The sequence below is a fragment of the Apaloderma vittatum genome, unplaced genomic scaffold (genome assembly GCF_000703405.1).
Source record: "Apaloderma vittatum isolate BGI_N311 unplaced genomic scaffold, ASM70340v1 scaffold40113, whole genome shotgun sequence".
In the NCBI taxonomy this organism is placed as follows: Eukaryota; Metazoa; Chordata; class Aves; order Trogoniformes; family Trogonidae; genus Apaloderma; species Apaloderma vittatum.
In genome coordinates this window covers 5,437-20,179 of record NW_009708150.1, presented here as the reverse complement: position 1 = coordinate 20,179, position 14,743 = coordinate 5,437, and the positions used below count along the sequence as shown (strand labels likewise).

The 14,743-nt window shown below is 46.0% G+C and overlaps 1 protein-coding gene across 2 annotated transcripts; it reads left to right on the top strand.

Annotated features, from left to right (window-relative positions):
- The first annotated feature begins 994 nt into the window (after window positions 1-994).
- RAB41 (RAB41, member RAS oncogene family) lies at window positions 995-13,526 on the top strand. 2 transcript variants are annotated; one of them, XM_009866444.1, is made up of 7 exons: window positions 995-1,048; window positions 2,444-2,497; window positions 7,622-7,727; window positions 7,998-8,109; window positions 10,857-10,950; window positions 12,429-12,495; window positions 12,999-13,526. In XM_009866444.1, exons 1-7 carry the CDS (start codon window positions 1,019-1,021, stop codon window positions 13,061-13,063), a joined length of 528 nt encoding a protein of 175 aa, XP_009864746.1. In that variant the 5' UTR covers window positions 995-1,018; the 3' UTR covers window positions 13,064-13,526. The 2 variants fall into 2 exon arrangements, with proteins under 2 accessions (XP_009864746.1, XP_009864747.1); XM_009866445.1 differs by lacking the exon at window positions 7,622-7,727 and adding an exon at window positions 4,584-4,689.
- The last annotated feature ends 1,217 nt before the right edge of the window (window positions 13,527-14,743 follow it).

Sequence of the window (14,743 nt, the reverse complement as noted above, 5' to 3'; positions counted from 1 at the left end):
CTGTTGTGACTTCGACCGTGTCTGCACCGGCGTGTTCCGCAGCGAGGAAATAAATGGCGAAGCAGCGCTGTTTGCCTGCCTGACATCATCTTTTTTTGTTGTTGTTTTGCCTGAGGTTGACTCCCTTACGTCATAACATATGGATGAGTTGTGTCTTTTTCTTGAAATCCTGGTATTCTTTGGTGTATTAGTCTTTTTAGGTCTCTTGCTGCTTACCTCCTCCTCAGTCCCTAAGCTATAGGTCTTAGAGGAATGTCCAGGAGTTGTCAATTCCCCCGATAGAAATAGCTGCTGATAGGCATTTGTCTAACCTGTTTTAACCCTTTCCACCGTTCACAATTTCACAACCTTTCTAGGCAATTTATTCCTTTTCTCTCTTCTCTCCCATCCACGTCCTTTGAATTTTTCTTGACTCCCACGGAGAGAATCGGAGAGCTTCTCTTTGGCTTGGTTTCTTGTTAGTTCTGCGTTTTGTGCCTTGGTAATATTTGGAGATGTAAGTGTAAAGTTTTTAAGCACCAAAGTTTACTTTTTAGCAGAAATGTTGTTATGAATGCAGGTCTTGAATGTTGCTTTTCTCTCCAGCCAGAGGCAGGGGAACAGCGTCTGAGACATCGCCATGTCTTGTTTTGGTTTTTCTAAGTCCTAGACTTGGTGATTACATAATTAGCAAAATCTGAGTAACAAAGCAGTTGTATTGCTTGCTTAAAGCAAACGAATAATTCTTTTGTCATACGCATCACAGCATCCTTGAATTGAGGAGCAAGTTTTCTTTAGGATTAATTTTTGACCTCCTGAGATTGTTCACATACTTGTGTTATTTTGCAAAGAAATTTCTAAGCTGGTTATTTCGCAGGAAGGTGTCCCCGGGAAGGAGCCTTCGGTTGGCAGCCTCGGTCTGGTGATCAAGGCTGGGAGCACGCCACTCTCAAAGCAGTGGTGATGTTTTTCCACTGCTGCTTGAAAGTAATTTTTGTCTTCTTTTGTAGTTGGGAAGACCTCTCTGATCACCAGGTTTATGTATGACAGTTTTGACAATACTTACCAGGTATGTGGTAGCTTTTTTAAAAAATTTATATATATATATGTGTATACACACACGCACGCACATATATATATATATATGTATATATGTGTGTATATATATATATATGCGTGTGTGGGGGTGAATCTGTTCCCTGCTATATAAAACATATGCCTGCATATAGATAGATCTGCCAGAAGTCAGGATGGTAGATTCTCCCTCTCAATTTTTTTTTCACTATTTAATTTTCTTTTTTTACTAAAAGATTATAGATGGAAAGAGTAGGGTAGGGATGAAGAGGCTGCAGATGAAAAGCTGAAGGTGTGCAGGAGGCCTGAAGGTTTCAGAAAGAGTTAGTTAACATCAGAAGCACTTGGCAGTATTTCAAGGGAATATCTTTAAAGACGATGAGACTAGGATGTTACCTTTTAATTCAGGACAGAAAGAGTTACTGGTTTAGATAATTTTAAGTTGAAAAAGGAAGAGGATTGTTTTCTTGAGGACAAGTCATTCACTAAATTTGGATCCTCTTGTGCTTTCTGTGTTTCTTTCCTGACCTCTGTGAGGTGCTCTCATAGATTTGTCTGCTTATTGTAGTTGTCATAAACTGTGTTCTGGCTGCAGAAAATAGAGGACTCCCTGAAATAAGTACTCACTACAGAAACGGACTGTTGTGGCCTCTTCTAATGTCAAACAGTTCGTGGAGACTTTCCAGAACACGTTATGCTGCCCATGTTTGTTAAGACTGGACATAATCTGTCTGAAATATTAAAATCTGTTACCTCAGTAACCTCCCTCCTGTTTCCCAGGCTTATGATGGACTGGGTTGGTCTGCTTGATGGAAGTGCCTGGGAGCACATTTAAATGACTAAATGACTTCAGATGTCTTTGTACCGGAATTGCGGTACAGTGATGGAGACGTGAATGGAAGGAGACTTACAGAAAGAACCGCCAGGGAAACGAAGCTTCTGAATGTCGCTGGAAAGGAAGCATGTGCTGAAATGGAAAGCCCTGAATAAACGTTGCTTTCCAGCTCTCAGCACAGTCTTCCACAGTTTATCTGTGTACCTTGCTCTGCTGTCTGGTTATTTCTATTAAGATAACGCTTACCAGACTGAGCTGTGGTAGACCAGAAGGAGATGACAGTTCAGATAGGATCTGTGTTAAGATGCGTGAGTGTCTGAGCCTAAAATTGACACTCGGATGTTCTTGTGCAATTGAGAAGTGTTGGATGAATGATGTGGAATGAAGGTGGTGCCGATACCCAGATTGTCTTGTTTTTATCAACTGTATTGAAGGCAAATGACTTCAACAGCTTAATTTGAAGTTTGTGACCGTTGCTGAGAGTTTGTGTAGAGAGCTCTGATTTGCAGATGCTGGAAGGCAAGTTGCAGTTGCTAATGCTTTTCTTCTTTTCAGGCGACCATTGGAATTGATTTCCTGTCAAAAACGATGTATCTTGAAGATCGCACGGTAAGTGGGGCATCTCTGTGATCGCATGGCAACCGCAGGCACGGGAGCAGCGGTTGCTGTGTGTGCCGTGTCGCCTGGCCAGTGACTGCTGAAATCCCCCAGCAGCCTTCGAGGGACAGCTGATGTTGAATCAAACCGCTGACCCACTCTCTTCTTTCTGCTCTTTGTTGATATCCCATACCCCTAGAGTAGGAAGTCAAAATCATTCATGCAAAATTGAGACGAGCTGAGGTCTGTATCCAAGGGAATGGGCTGTCTGCTGCATGTACCTGGGGTGTAGCTCGCTCCCGGAGTTTGCAGCTCTGCCTGTGGGTTTGGCGGTATAAATGGGTCTGAGCAGACCCCAGGCAGTTCCAGGCCTCGAAGTTGTTTGTGCCTACCACTGGTGGCATAGTTCTTCCTCGTAGAAAGGCTCCTTTTGTAACACAGTTCTGACAGACTGTTAATAATTTTCAATTTAGCTTGCATGAGATTGCTTTTTGCATAAAAAGATCCCTCACATCCCTCTTCTGTCTCTCGGTATTTGTCTTTTCATGAGTTCCTGTTTTGCTAGTACTTGCCTTTTTGCTAGTTTCACATCTGGCTGAGAAGTATGAAGCTCTTGCGGGCAGGAAGGGGCCAGTGGTGCGATGGAAGTCCTTTGGGTCCGTTGCTTCTGAAGAAGTCCCAGCCCAGTGTGTGTTGGGAGCTCCCGTCTTACCAGTGATTCACTATTAGAAAAGACCTCACTTAACCTTTTGTTTGAGAGAAGCTACTTGAATAACATTCTTCAGTGATGCTGGCAGTGGTAGAAGTGTAAAAGGTGTTGGGAATGCTGCTTGACGCAGGTGAAGGCAAGCTGGAATGCCTGTGTGTTGTTTTCAGTTGTGTAGTCTTGATGTCTTGGGGTTGTGTAGGTCAGAATGTCATTCGCCTGCTACCTGGAAAATACTGTTTTCTTTCCAGTGTTGGATATATTGTTGGCTTTCTTGATTATGTAAGTGATTCACAGAGCCCATCAAGCCTGTTTAAATGACAGAGAGGTGTTGAATGCAGATAAGAGGAGGCAAAAATACAAGCCCACAAGCTGGGAAAACTCAGACGTTGAAATAATTTCTCAGAGATGGCTAATGCTGTGTTTTACAACAAGCTTTGACTGCTGGGCTTGAAATGAAGCATTCTAAGCCTCTGACTGTGGTGTATGCTTTGGCATATTTGATATTTCCTTACCAAATAATATATTTTGAAATTAGACCGGGGTGGCATGTACGAGCCAGCAGAAGGGATGAATGTAAACAGTTTGGTTCTTCAAAACCATCTCCCGTAGCCTCCCCCAGAGGGCGGCTCTAAGTGTGCCACTTGCAGCACGTTGCCAGTGGCCCTGTGTGAACTGGGGCCCCGAGACGCCTCATCCTTGCTCCCCACTGCCAGCCTGCCGCTTCCCTGGCACAGCTCCCGCCTCGGTCTTGAAAGACCGAGTAGGATTTCCTTTTCTGTGGCTTGATATCTTCTCAGATGTGTCGGATTTAAGCGTGAGATAAGCGAGTCCAGAGGGTGTTTGCTGTTCTAGCCCGTACCCGGCTACTGTGTTTCACCACGTCAGGCGTTGCAGAGGGTTAACTGATCGCGAGGTGGTGTCATCCTTACGCTTAGGTGTCCCTACGCTTAGGTGTAGGCTGCAGCCTGCCCGTGGGGCTGTTACAGCCAGAGGCCTGACACGGCAGGATGCGCTGAGGTATGTATGTTTATCTCCCTCGTTAGCAGACGGTGTGAGAAAGTATTTTTTTAGGGATATTTTGGGTGTACGGTTAAATGGCGGAACGTGTTCACGTGTGCAAGTTATTGACGGGTCTGTGGAGGGAGGGAGGTTTCTCAGACGTGCTAGGCTGAAGTTACTGGAATTGCAGTTGGAAGTGTCGTTGGCTCTTTTCACATTTCTGTTCCGTTTTAACTTTCCTTTTGTTGCGTTATTTTTGCCTTGCAATTTTATTTTTTTTACTTTTTATTTTAGTTTTAAAAGATTTTTATTTCACTTGAGTTTTTGGTTTTGTTTTCCATTTTCCTGCTCTTCCCCTTCCCTCTTCCCCTACACTTTTCCATTTCCCAGATCAGGCTGCAGCTGTGGGATACAGCCGGCCAGGAGAGGTTCCGCAGCCTCATTCCCAGCTACATCCGTGACTCTGCTGTGGCTGTCATTGTCTTTGACGTTACAAGTAGGTACTGAGCCGGAGTGTCTGCAGGGACCTTGCTTTTAACATGTACCTTTTATGCATTGCAAGCGGTGTCGTGTCTGAAAAGAGCTAAGATAGGCCGTCGGCTCCATCTAGGTGTTTCGTGGGCTGAGGGGACGTAGCTGAGCCTCTTTCCCCTCAGTCAGTGGTTACTCCATCCCGTAATCCAGAAACTGGGGAATTGTTTAACCCTGCTCTGCTCAAAGCTCAAGAGCTGGAAGTGATAGGATTGGCAGGTAGGTGAATAGGAGTTGGGACTCCCTGTGTGTGCTGATTGGAGTGAAGGGTGACTGGTAATCTGTAGAAAGCTTTTTAATTTTTCTGATTTTTTTATAATTAATTTTTTTAAAACTTCAGAATGATTTTCTTTTTTTCCTTTCTGGGTAACAAGAGGTAATAGAAGTAACAACTTCAGATGCCAAAGCACTGCGAGCGTAGGTAAAACAGGACGACACCTGTTTAAATAAAAGCTATAGAGTGACTTAGGAAGGGTCAAGACTCCCGTTTCATTGAAGAGAGATGGCAGTTCACATGAGTAATGAGAGAGCTGTTGAAAGAGAAGAGATGTAACTATCATAATTTGTAAAGAATAAGCAAGCTTAGAGGGAAATTCTCTATAACTCTTGGCATGAATGTTTGAGTATAAGCTAAAAAGATATGAATACAATTATTTCATCATAACTCCTTGTTAGTGATTCTACTTCGTCCAGCTTTTTCGGTTAAGCTGCAGTATCAGCGTAAATATCCGGACAGGATTTATTCCTTCGATCCAACACCACATGGACAAAGTCTTAAGTAAAAAACTTTGTATATGAAAAACCTCTGTCCGGCCTTGATTCAGTCACAAGCTCTAGATTATAGGAAGGCTTTGTGGCCCAGGGCTTTGTTTCACTTTGTGGGGTGCTGTTTATCCAGGCAGGTGGAAAAGTCTTGCCAGTCTAAGCTGTTCTCAACAGCTTCCAGACATGTCAAAAATAACTGATAGTTGATCCCACTATGCCTTGGTAATGGTCTGATCTTTTCAGACAATTTAATTTTTTTCTTGTTATCGCTCTTTGTAGCGACTGAGAGGCTTTTAGTTTTCTCGTGGAGCTGAAGGAACTTGTGCGCTTCCGAGGGTGTGATGCTGGTGAGCACTAGTGTGACTGGGTAAACAGTTTCCTTTACTCCTCTGAAGAGTTACGTATCTGTGTTGTCTTTAGTGGTAACTGTTTGGGAACCTCAGATAGTTTCCTGTACGATAATGCTGGTCATGGTGATGTAAAATACAGACAGTCCCATAGGACATGCTTGAGTGCCAGCCAGGAGATTCCTGACCAGCAGAGAAAAAACTTGAGCGAGCATGTGAATTACCAGGGCTGGTTCTTCCCCAGTTCTCTGGTCCTGCCTCTGTGGCCTTTTTTGACTGTGAGTCTGAAAACTGGAGTGTTCAAATCACCACATTGATCCAGTTTCTGGGTGGGTCGCCTGGTGTAGCAGCAGTGTCTTGGGGACACGGGGGAAGCTTCTTGTGAAATCCAGAAGCCGTCGTTGTCAGTCTGATCTTCCAGCCCCGGCAGTGTGCTGTCCGGGTGCCTGGAGTTTGTCGCCCTGAGTTTCCTGGGGTAATGAAAAGCTCTGACTTTTACTACTGTAATCAAGGCTGCCTTCGAAATGAAGCATGCACTAATTGCTTTAACGATAAGCCCTAACCTTCCTTAAGCCCCAGGGCATCACATCCACATACCCTGATGTAAATACCACGTTGTTTTGAATCTGCTGTGGTAAGGCGCTTTGCAGAGAGGCGCTCTGTCCAGCTTCTGGTGCAGATAGGTGCTCTGTCCGGCGCCTGTTCCTCTTCTAACCAAGCCAATTATTAGTCCTCCTGAAAATGCTTTCTCCCTTGTAGCCAGTCTCCGGCCAGCTGCCGTATTAACCACTGCCCTGTGCCTGAGCAGCTGCTCTCCCTCATTGCTGGGCAAGTGGCTTTGCGAGCACGTCTGAGCGATTCATGTGCTTAAGCTGGGGACCAGCATCTGCCCTCCTGCTTGCTGAGAATGCCAGCAGCAATCTTGTTTTCTGGCAGTGTAGCCCTGCTTGTGGGGGTAACGACTTGGAAGGAAGTCGTATCACTCCCAGTTGTGAAAAGTGTTTGTTGAGCATTTAATGCCGTAGTTGGGCATGTTTCGACCATTGCTGTTTCAAACAAGCAGGTTCCAGACCTTTTTGCTGTCGTATATAATTTTACAATTTATGTTTGGGCATAGTTCTGGCAATCCGACTGTACCTCTCACAGCATTTGTGCTTGTTTCTGACTCTTGTGCTTATCTGGAAGGGAGAACCCGATGCTCTTTGTGCCATGTGAAGCCTACAGTGTAACGTTTGCTTTTGTTTCTGCTGGAACTTAAGTTGTTGATTGCCTTAACCTTGCATGAAAATCCCTGTTGCCATCTTCTGGATGCTTGATGCTGGAGAACGGGTGCTGTTTTACTACATGGAGTTTGGGCTGAGGGAATTGCATGCCTATCATGGAAGAATTGCCGAAAAAGCTTTGATCTGAGATGCTTTAGGCCAGAAGTCCTGGGAAGACCCCGCACGTAACCCTGAGTAGACCAGAAAGAGCAGCTCCGTGTTACTCGTTAGCTACCCCTACTAGCAGTGAGGTAGCAACCCCAACCTCGAGCTCTTTGGGAGCAGCAGAATCTCGAGGCAGTGCAAAGGAGGGAATTCAAGCTCATCATCTACAAACAGTCAGAAAAGCCAACTGGTGTGATGTTTGGGTATTTGGGGTGAGATTACAAGGTCAGCCTCAGCTTCTCGGGCTGAGCTGCATAGAATCAATTCTAGAAATGGCCTTTTCTCTAAAGGACAGTTTCCTCCTTTCTTTTCTCTCTTGCTCTCTCTCTCTCTGCTCTCCCTGGCCTGGTACCAGCAGGTTCGGCTGCAGCTCTGGGACACGGCAGGCCAGGAGCGGTTCCGCAGTCTCATTCCCAGCTACATCCGCGACTCCACCATTGCAGTGGTAGTCTATGACATTACAAGTGAGTGATGCTTTGGTGTCTCATTATTAGAAATAACTACAGGTAAGCAGAGCTGATATGTTACGACCAGGAGCTCTGCAAAAAGATGATTAATGTTAGAATGTTTTTTCCCCCCTTCCCCCCCCACCTTGTTTTTCTCTCTGAGCTGAAAACAATTTGCGGGTCATTTGTATGTGGTGTGGGGAGATTTGGAGAAGCACCTGAGTACAGGTGTTTTCTCTCTGAAAAGGAGTTTTATCCTCACCACTCCCATTTGATTCTTCCCTACAGACTTGAATTCTTTCCAGCAAACCTCCAAGTGGATTGATGATGTTCGGACAGAGAGAGGAAGCGATGTCATCATCATGTTGGTGGGGAACAAAACTGACCTGGCAGACAAGAGGTAACGGAGTGGGGCTGGCAGCCTCGCTGCCCCGACCGATAAAAGCAAGGAGCTGGGCAACTAGTCCGTCTTCACAATAGTTGTTGATATTAAGTGAAGCATAAATAGCTTGTTGGAAATTCAGGCTTCTGGTTTCAGCATACACAAAGTTATTCTCTTCTGCTATTCTATGAATAGTTTTGGTTAAAACAAACCCACCTGAAAAAAATCCTCTTACATAAATTAAGTATCTCTCTACCATGTTACTTAACAGGGTATTTTGTCTGATTTTTCTTTTTGTGCTGAGATAAAGCCAAAAAGATGTCTTGCAAAAGCAAGGAAATCTGCTTTTTTCAATAATCCTATTTACATGATTACTTCTGTGTATGCAACTCTAAGTTCATAGTAAAGTTTCTTGTTACAAGACGCAGCATGAGCTTTTACGGCGTCAGTCTGAAACGGTGTAGATAAGGAAAGATTTTTGTTTGGATGGTTCATATCAGTAGTAGTTGGCAAAGGGAAGATGGAGTAAGCCATGCAGCTCCTTACAGTCCCAGTGCTTTAAAACTGAAACGTCTCCACGTACACTAGGTACTGTAAAATCATGTGTCGTAGGATCTGTGAAGTGCTGAAATTATGGGAGATTCTTGTCTGATGGCAAAGAAAGCGTCTCACAAAAGCAGAACTGGGGATCATACAGCCAAGTGGGTTCTGAGCTGTTCGCAAGACACTTCTGATCAAAAGATAATGGCCTGAAAAGCCTTACAGGTGGAACGTTAGTGTTTTTCAGAAAAGTCTTGCATTATTCTCAGAACTGCCTGTGTATTTGCTCTGGTTTTGGGGATGATGGGTCTAATAAGGATCTGTTCCTTTGTTGAATGCTATTGCGTTTTGAATTCTCAACCTTGCTTTACTGGCTCCTGCAGTGTGTGCGTTGCTCCAGCATGCAGTGTGACGTGGTCTGGTTTGGGTTTTTTTTCCTTTGTGGTTTTGGTGTTGTCCAAACGCTCGTGCGAGACCACACCCAGCGTCCCTGGTTGCACAAACTGGTATCAGGAGATGGATTTTTTTGCCCCTTGTCCCTGAACAAGTCCTGCTTTTAGTTTTCAGCCTGCCATGCCTAGCAGGAGAAGCACAGACAATTCAAATACCAGCAAGTGGTTTGAGTCAGTGGGGCTCCAGTGTGTGGGCTGATGGTTCTTAGAGAAACGTGTTCTGTGCCCTCCACGCAGGCCACCTTAGCCTTAACAAATATTTGGCTTTTCTCACTCGCAGCGTGAGGCCCTTCTGAGTGTCCTGTGCCTTGCACTTTGGAAAAACCAGGTGCTCAGAGCTTCAGAAATACGATTAAAATTTGCAGAGCTAATTTGGATTAAGAATTCCAGATGACAAGACCTCAGATCAGTCTGATCTCTGAAATCAGCTTACAAAAGCAACAGAGCAAAATCCAAGATGTTCCGCTTGAGGCAGCTCCGGCTGTTGACCACTTAGTCTCTCTTCTGCCCTCCTGGGAGCTAGAAATAACTGAATAACCTGGCATTTAGAGTTGAGGCTTTCTGATTTCAATCACAATCCGATTTCGTGTGGAACTGGAAAACCCAGTGGGGTAATTTCAGCCTTGGATTATTTCCCGGGAGTACCTAAGTGGCACGTGGGTGCAGGACAGCTGTCCCAGCACTGCTGTAAGAATTAAAAATACCCAAATTGTTTGAAACATCTCTACAGTTTGAAGTTCGCATAGCACTAGAAATTCTTAATTTAGAAGGTTAATGTAAGTGGCAGTAGTCCTGGTCAAGGCTAGAATTTGGAATGCTAGTTTCTCTCCAGGATTCAGTTAAAGAAGCTGCCTCGCCTTTCGTTTAAAAGGAGGTTAGATTTGTGTTAGGCTGAAATGACGGGGCCTTTCAAGGCTGGACAAAGCCGCGGTATCAGTCTGAGCCTGGTCACGTTTTCCGAACTGGAACGCAGCATGTTGGAAGCCATTCATCCTGTGGTAAAAACTGAGCGGTGATGCAAGTGAAGTTCTGAGCCAAAAAGCTGAACTAAAAATAGCGCCGTTCTTCCTTGGTGCAGCCTGTTAAGTTTTTTTCTTTCCTGTTCATGTTACTTCAGTCAGCGGCTGTTTTTTTCCTGCGGTTTTCTTTTTGGACTTTTTTCCTTTGTTTTGGTTTTTCCTTTCTGTGATTTGTTCTCGTTGCTGTAGACAGGTTTCTATAGAGGAGGGTGAGAGAAGAGCCCAAGCACTGAATGTGTGTTGAAACCAGTGCTAAAGTGGGAGGTAATATGAAAGAGGTTCTGCACAGGGTGTTGATCAGAGGTGTGTTTGCAGGCAGCAGCCTGCCATTTGCTGTTGCGCTGCACTCGCTGCTGGAGCCTTTCTGAAATCTTTCCGTAACCTCACAGAGATCCCTTCTGTTGACTTCTGGGAAACCGGTTTTTTTTGTATCAGGTGCATCTTGTGGGGCTTCTTCCTTCCCTTGAGGGTGCTGTGAGTGAGGCTCCAATGTACTGCACAAATTCCATCCTGTGATGGTTGTCTGTTATCAGTAGCCTTAAGTCCAGGCGTTCCCGGGGTAACTTCCCTGAGGTTATTTCGTTCTCAGCTGGAGAACCTGGGGGTCTTAAAGATGAGAGGTCCCGAGGTCTCCGTCAGTGGCCTGTGCAGCAGCTCTGCAGCTCTCTGCTGAGGAGCACCTTGGTCACAGACATCTCTAACTCAGCCTGTTTTTCTTTCTTATCTTTCTGCTTCTATTTGCATCTTTGTCCAGGCAAATCACTACAGAAGAAGGTGAACAGAGAGCCAAAGAGCTGAATGTGATGTTTATTGAGACCAGTGCAAAGACTGGATACAATGTGAAACAGGTAGATAAATGTCCTGTTGTAAAGATGGGGAACGTGCTTCTGCTCGGGGTTCGTGTTCCATCGGGTGTTTGCTCATAATGTCACCCCCTGAAATGCTCCTTGTGCAGTAGTCACTGCTGCTGCTTTATCTAGTGGGAGCTCCTTCCCTCTCAGGTCACTGATTCCCTGTTACAGCTGAGCAAACTTACCTTGAAAGAAGAATGTAAGAGCAGAATGTGCTGAGGGGTAGGAATGGCTCTGCTTTGTGCAGCCAGTCAAATGTAATTTTGTATTTTGTTAACAGTGAGTGCACTGTTTTATAAAATCGTTGTTGACATCAGTTGGGATCATTGCTGATGCACTAAAGTAGAAGTTCCTTCTTCTGTTTGCAAGCTGCAGAGGAAAATCGTAGAATAGTTGAGATTGGAAGGGACCTCTGGAGATCATCTAGTCCAACCCCAGTGCTCGGAGCAGGCTGCCCGGGACTGGCTCCAGTTGAGTTTTGCATATCTCTAAAGGATAGAGACTCTTTCCAGGCAACCTGTCACAGTGTTTGACTATCCATACAGTAAAAAAAGAAACAACTTAAATGTTTTAATGCAGTTTAGTCTTTGGTTCTAACTTACTGGGCAAATAAAGCAACAGTAGGTGTTTGCAGTGAGAGCTTCAGGGACTGAAGCAATGCTAACCGCAGTGCCCTGCTGGTGTCTCAGTGGCTTGAGTTTCCAAGTGACACAGTTTGACAGGGTGGATGAAAAGCCCCTGCCAAGCTGCTGTGAGAAAAACCACCATTAGCTGGTGATTCCTCTAATTCTTCGTGCAGCGCTTTGCACCAGGCTGCACAGGGGTGTCTGTGTTGCGTTAGCTGCCACGTCAACGGGAGGAGCTCTAAGCATCGACTTGACAAATTACGCAAAACCATTTGCTAGTTTTTATGGGAGATACAGCAGTCCTTCCCAGCTCTAGCACGTCCTTAGTCGTGTAAATGCAGCTCACCTGAGCCAGCAGGTGTGCTCAGCAGTGGCTGTTCTGCAGCAGGACTGAACTGAAAGGACGGGCTGTAAAACCTCAGTGATTCCACAGACTTAAACCTTCGGTCTCTTGTGAGGATGCTTATCAGAAGCCGTGAGTAGTGCGCTGTGGGTGCAAAAGCAGTTGAGGCTTGGAAGTGGTAAATGACATGCTTACCGAGTGCAGGAGGGAATTGTTCTGTGTGTCTGTGGAAGAACTGTTAATAGTTAATTCCATGTTCTGTTCAAGTAGAAACAGGTAAAATAAAACTGTCTGTATTCTAGGTATTGAATAACTTGTTTAATAAAACCCGTTAAATGTCTTAGGTAAAATTCCTGTGGCGTTTGTTGACTGTTGCTTTGCTTACTGAAGTACCCATATAGCAAGTTTGTACAATTTGGACTCTTAAGATCTGCTGTAAAGTGATGTGTTTCAACAGGCATTTTTGTTCCTGACAAGCCTTCATCTTACCTGTTGCTCGTTTTCAGCTTTTCCGTCGTGTGGCTGCTGCCTTACCTGGGATGGACAGCACACCAGAGAAGAGCAAAGAAGACAGTATCCTTATTTTCTCATCAGTAACCTCTCCTGTTCTCCTAGAATTCGACGCTTGCCTTTTGTTAGGTTGGGCTTACTGACTTTTGATGCTTTGTGGGGCTGGGCCTTACTGGGGTTTTGCAGAGATGTGCCTGAAACAGCCCAGTCTGGTGGGGTGCTTACCTGTGGGCATCAGTTGAGGACCCTGCTTATGTTCTCTTTGTAAATGTACACAAGTGCTTATTTATAATGCAAGCACAAGTTTTGCTTTGTCCACTTAAGCTTGGGATTTAAAATACCGTAATACTTTCCTCTGGTTGCACGGGGCTGTCTTGTGGGCAGACTTGTCCTCTAAATGGTCTTGACAATCCTGAGTCTGCTGGGTTTGCAGTTAATCCTTTTTGGGCAGGAGGTGCTCTGACAGAACAACCGAGGGACCGCTAACAACCTTTCCAGGTGCCGATCCCTTTCTCTGTTCTTGTTTTCCCTTGAGCCAGGTGAATTCCTTAACTTGTCTCCTGCAGTGATTGACATCAAACTAGAGAAACCTCCTGAGCAGCCAGTAACGGAGAGCGGGTGCTCCTGCTAACAGGCCCGTTCTGTAGCAGCACATTCCCCAACCGGCCAGTCTCTCTGAAGAACATCACCGCTCATTGGCTAGGCAACCCTACTTGTGGGCTGAAAACCAACCTACTAAGCGAGCGAACTCCCTGTTTACTGGTGGGGAGCAGCCCCGGCCGCCCCTCTTACTGCATGGTATGAGCCCTGAGTGCAGAATGAGTGTCCTTGTCTTTTATTTTATTTTTTTATGTTGTTGCACTTTGGCACCGTGGTGCCCTTTACACTCTGTTTCTTGCCCTCCTTCCTCCCCCCTCCACTCTCTTCCTCACCTTGAGCCTGTCCGCTCAGATCTATCTTACGAATGCAGTGGAAGAGCCACCAAGTTAGGGAAGATGAAAATAAAGCTTGGGGGTGGGCTTTCCACCTTCCTTGCTGCCTTGCATCTTACCTGGTTCCCTGCCCACTCCAGCCCTGTCTTTGTCCTGCATCCCCACTTCCTCTCTTGAAAGGCTGCTCCTTTGAAACCAGTCAGTTTGACTTGGCCTTGCCTTTTTGGACAATACAGGTTATCTCTTTCTAGGCTTTTGCTTCCTGCAGGGCACACACAATAGGTTAGCTCCTCGGTTTCTCCTTTCTGTGGATGATCTTGGCTAACTCTTGCTCACGACTTCAGAGTTTCGCCCCTCACGTTACAACACGGCACTGGAAACCTCCCAAACTCTGATAGCTTTGGCCTTGTTGTTCCCGTTTGTGTGGCAGAGACACCCCACGGGCTGCTCTCGTCGGTCGGAATATTTTCCCACCCAGAGGACGCTGGTGCTTGGTGAGTGTTGGCTGTCAGGTGTGGGGAAGGAAGAGGGTGCAGAGGCTTTGCATCACGAGGCTGGGTGGGGAGAGATCCTCAAGGTGGTTCGTAGAGACCTGGGTCCTGTCTGTTAACAGCGAAAGCAAACAGCCGACCCAAAATCCATCACTACAGGGGCGATACCTGCCCTGGCAGTCAGGGATGCTGTTCAGGCTCCTTTCCTGGTCTCTGCTCTTCTGTTCTTCACATGGAGCAGGAGGGTTCCAGCAGACGGAAGGTTGGTGGTAGCTGTTCTACTCCTACCTAGGTTGCTGCTTGATGAAATTGTACACAGCTGCCTCTGCCTTTGTAGGAGGTTCTGGGTGTACAGGGTTGGCAGCCGTTCCACTTCTGGGGTAGTTTTAAGCTGCAGCATTGCCAAAGCTGAGACAAACCAGTGGCAGGGATTTATTGTCAGACCTGGCTAGAGGAATGTATAGAATAGAATCACAGAAGTTACGCTGCTCAAGTGAATTTTGGTGTCGCTTTCTCGACCTCGACAGTTGGGAATTGTATCCTCTTCCCCCTGCCCCTGGTTTCTGATGACGATTATGGAGCTTTCCAGACTTTTACCAGGGGTGTTTTCATCCACGTGTCTTAACCAGAAGTCTCTAGGTTTGTCGACAGTGAGGAGAATAAAACAAGTCAGATGGCTTTAAGCCATTCACCGTTCTTTCCGTCACCTGGCCAACGTCACGCTGACAGGGAGGATGCTAGCGGGCGGGAGAGCGGCTGACCGCGGTGGCACAGGTAGGGACAGCAGCGTTTCAGGGTCAGCGACGCTTCCCGAGCGGGATGCCTGGCGGTCACTGACCTAGCCTGTGGGCCGCTGAGGGAGGGGAAGGGACAGCCTGGGAGCGGGAG

What these genes read in the sequence shown, in the direction of transcription:
- RAB41 (XM_009866444.1), top strand. Translation starts at nt 1,019, where the DNA reads ATGTATGACAGTTTTGACAATACTTACCAG. An exon ending in GTTTTGACAATACTTACCAG is followed by an intron (nt 1,049 to 2,443) that starts GTATGTGGTAGC and finishes TCTTCTTTTCAG; the next exon opens with GCGACCATTGGAATTGATTT. An exon ending in CTGGATACAATGTGAAACAG is followed by an intron (nt 10,951 to 12,428) that starts GTAGATAAATGT and finishes GCTCGTTTTCAG; the next exon opens with CTTTTCCGTCGTGTGGCTGC.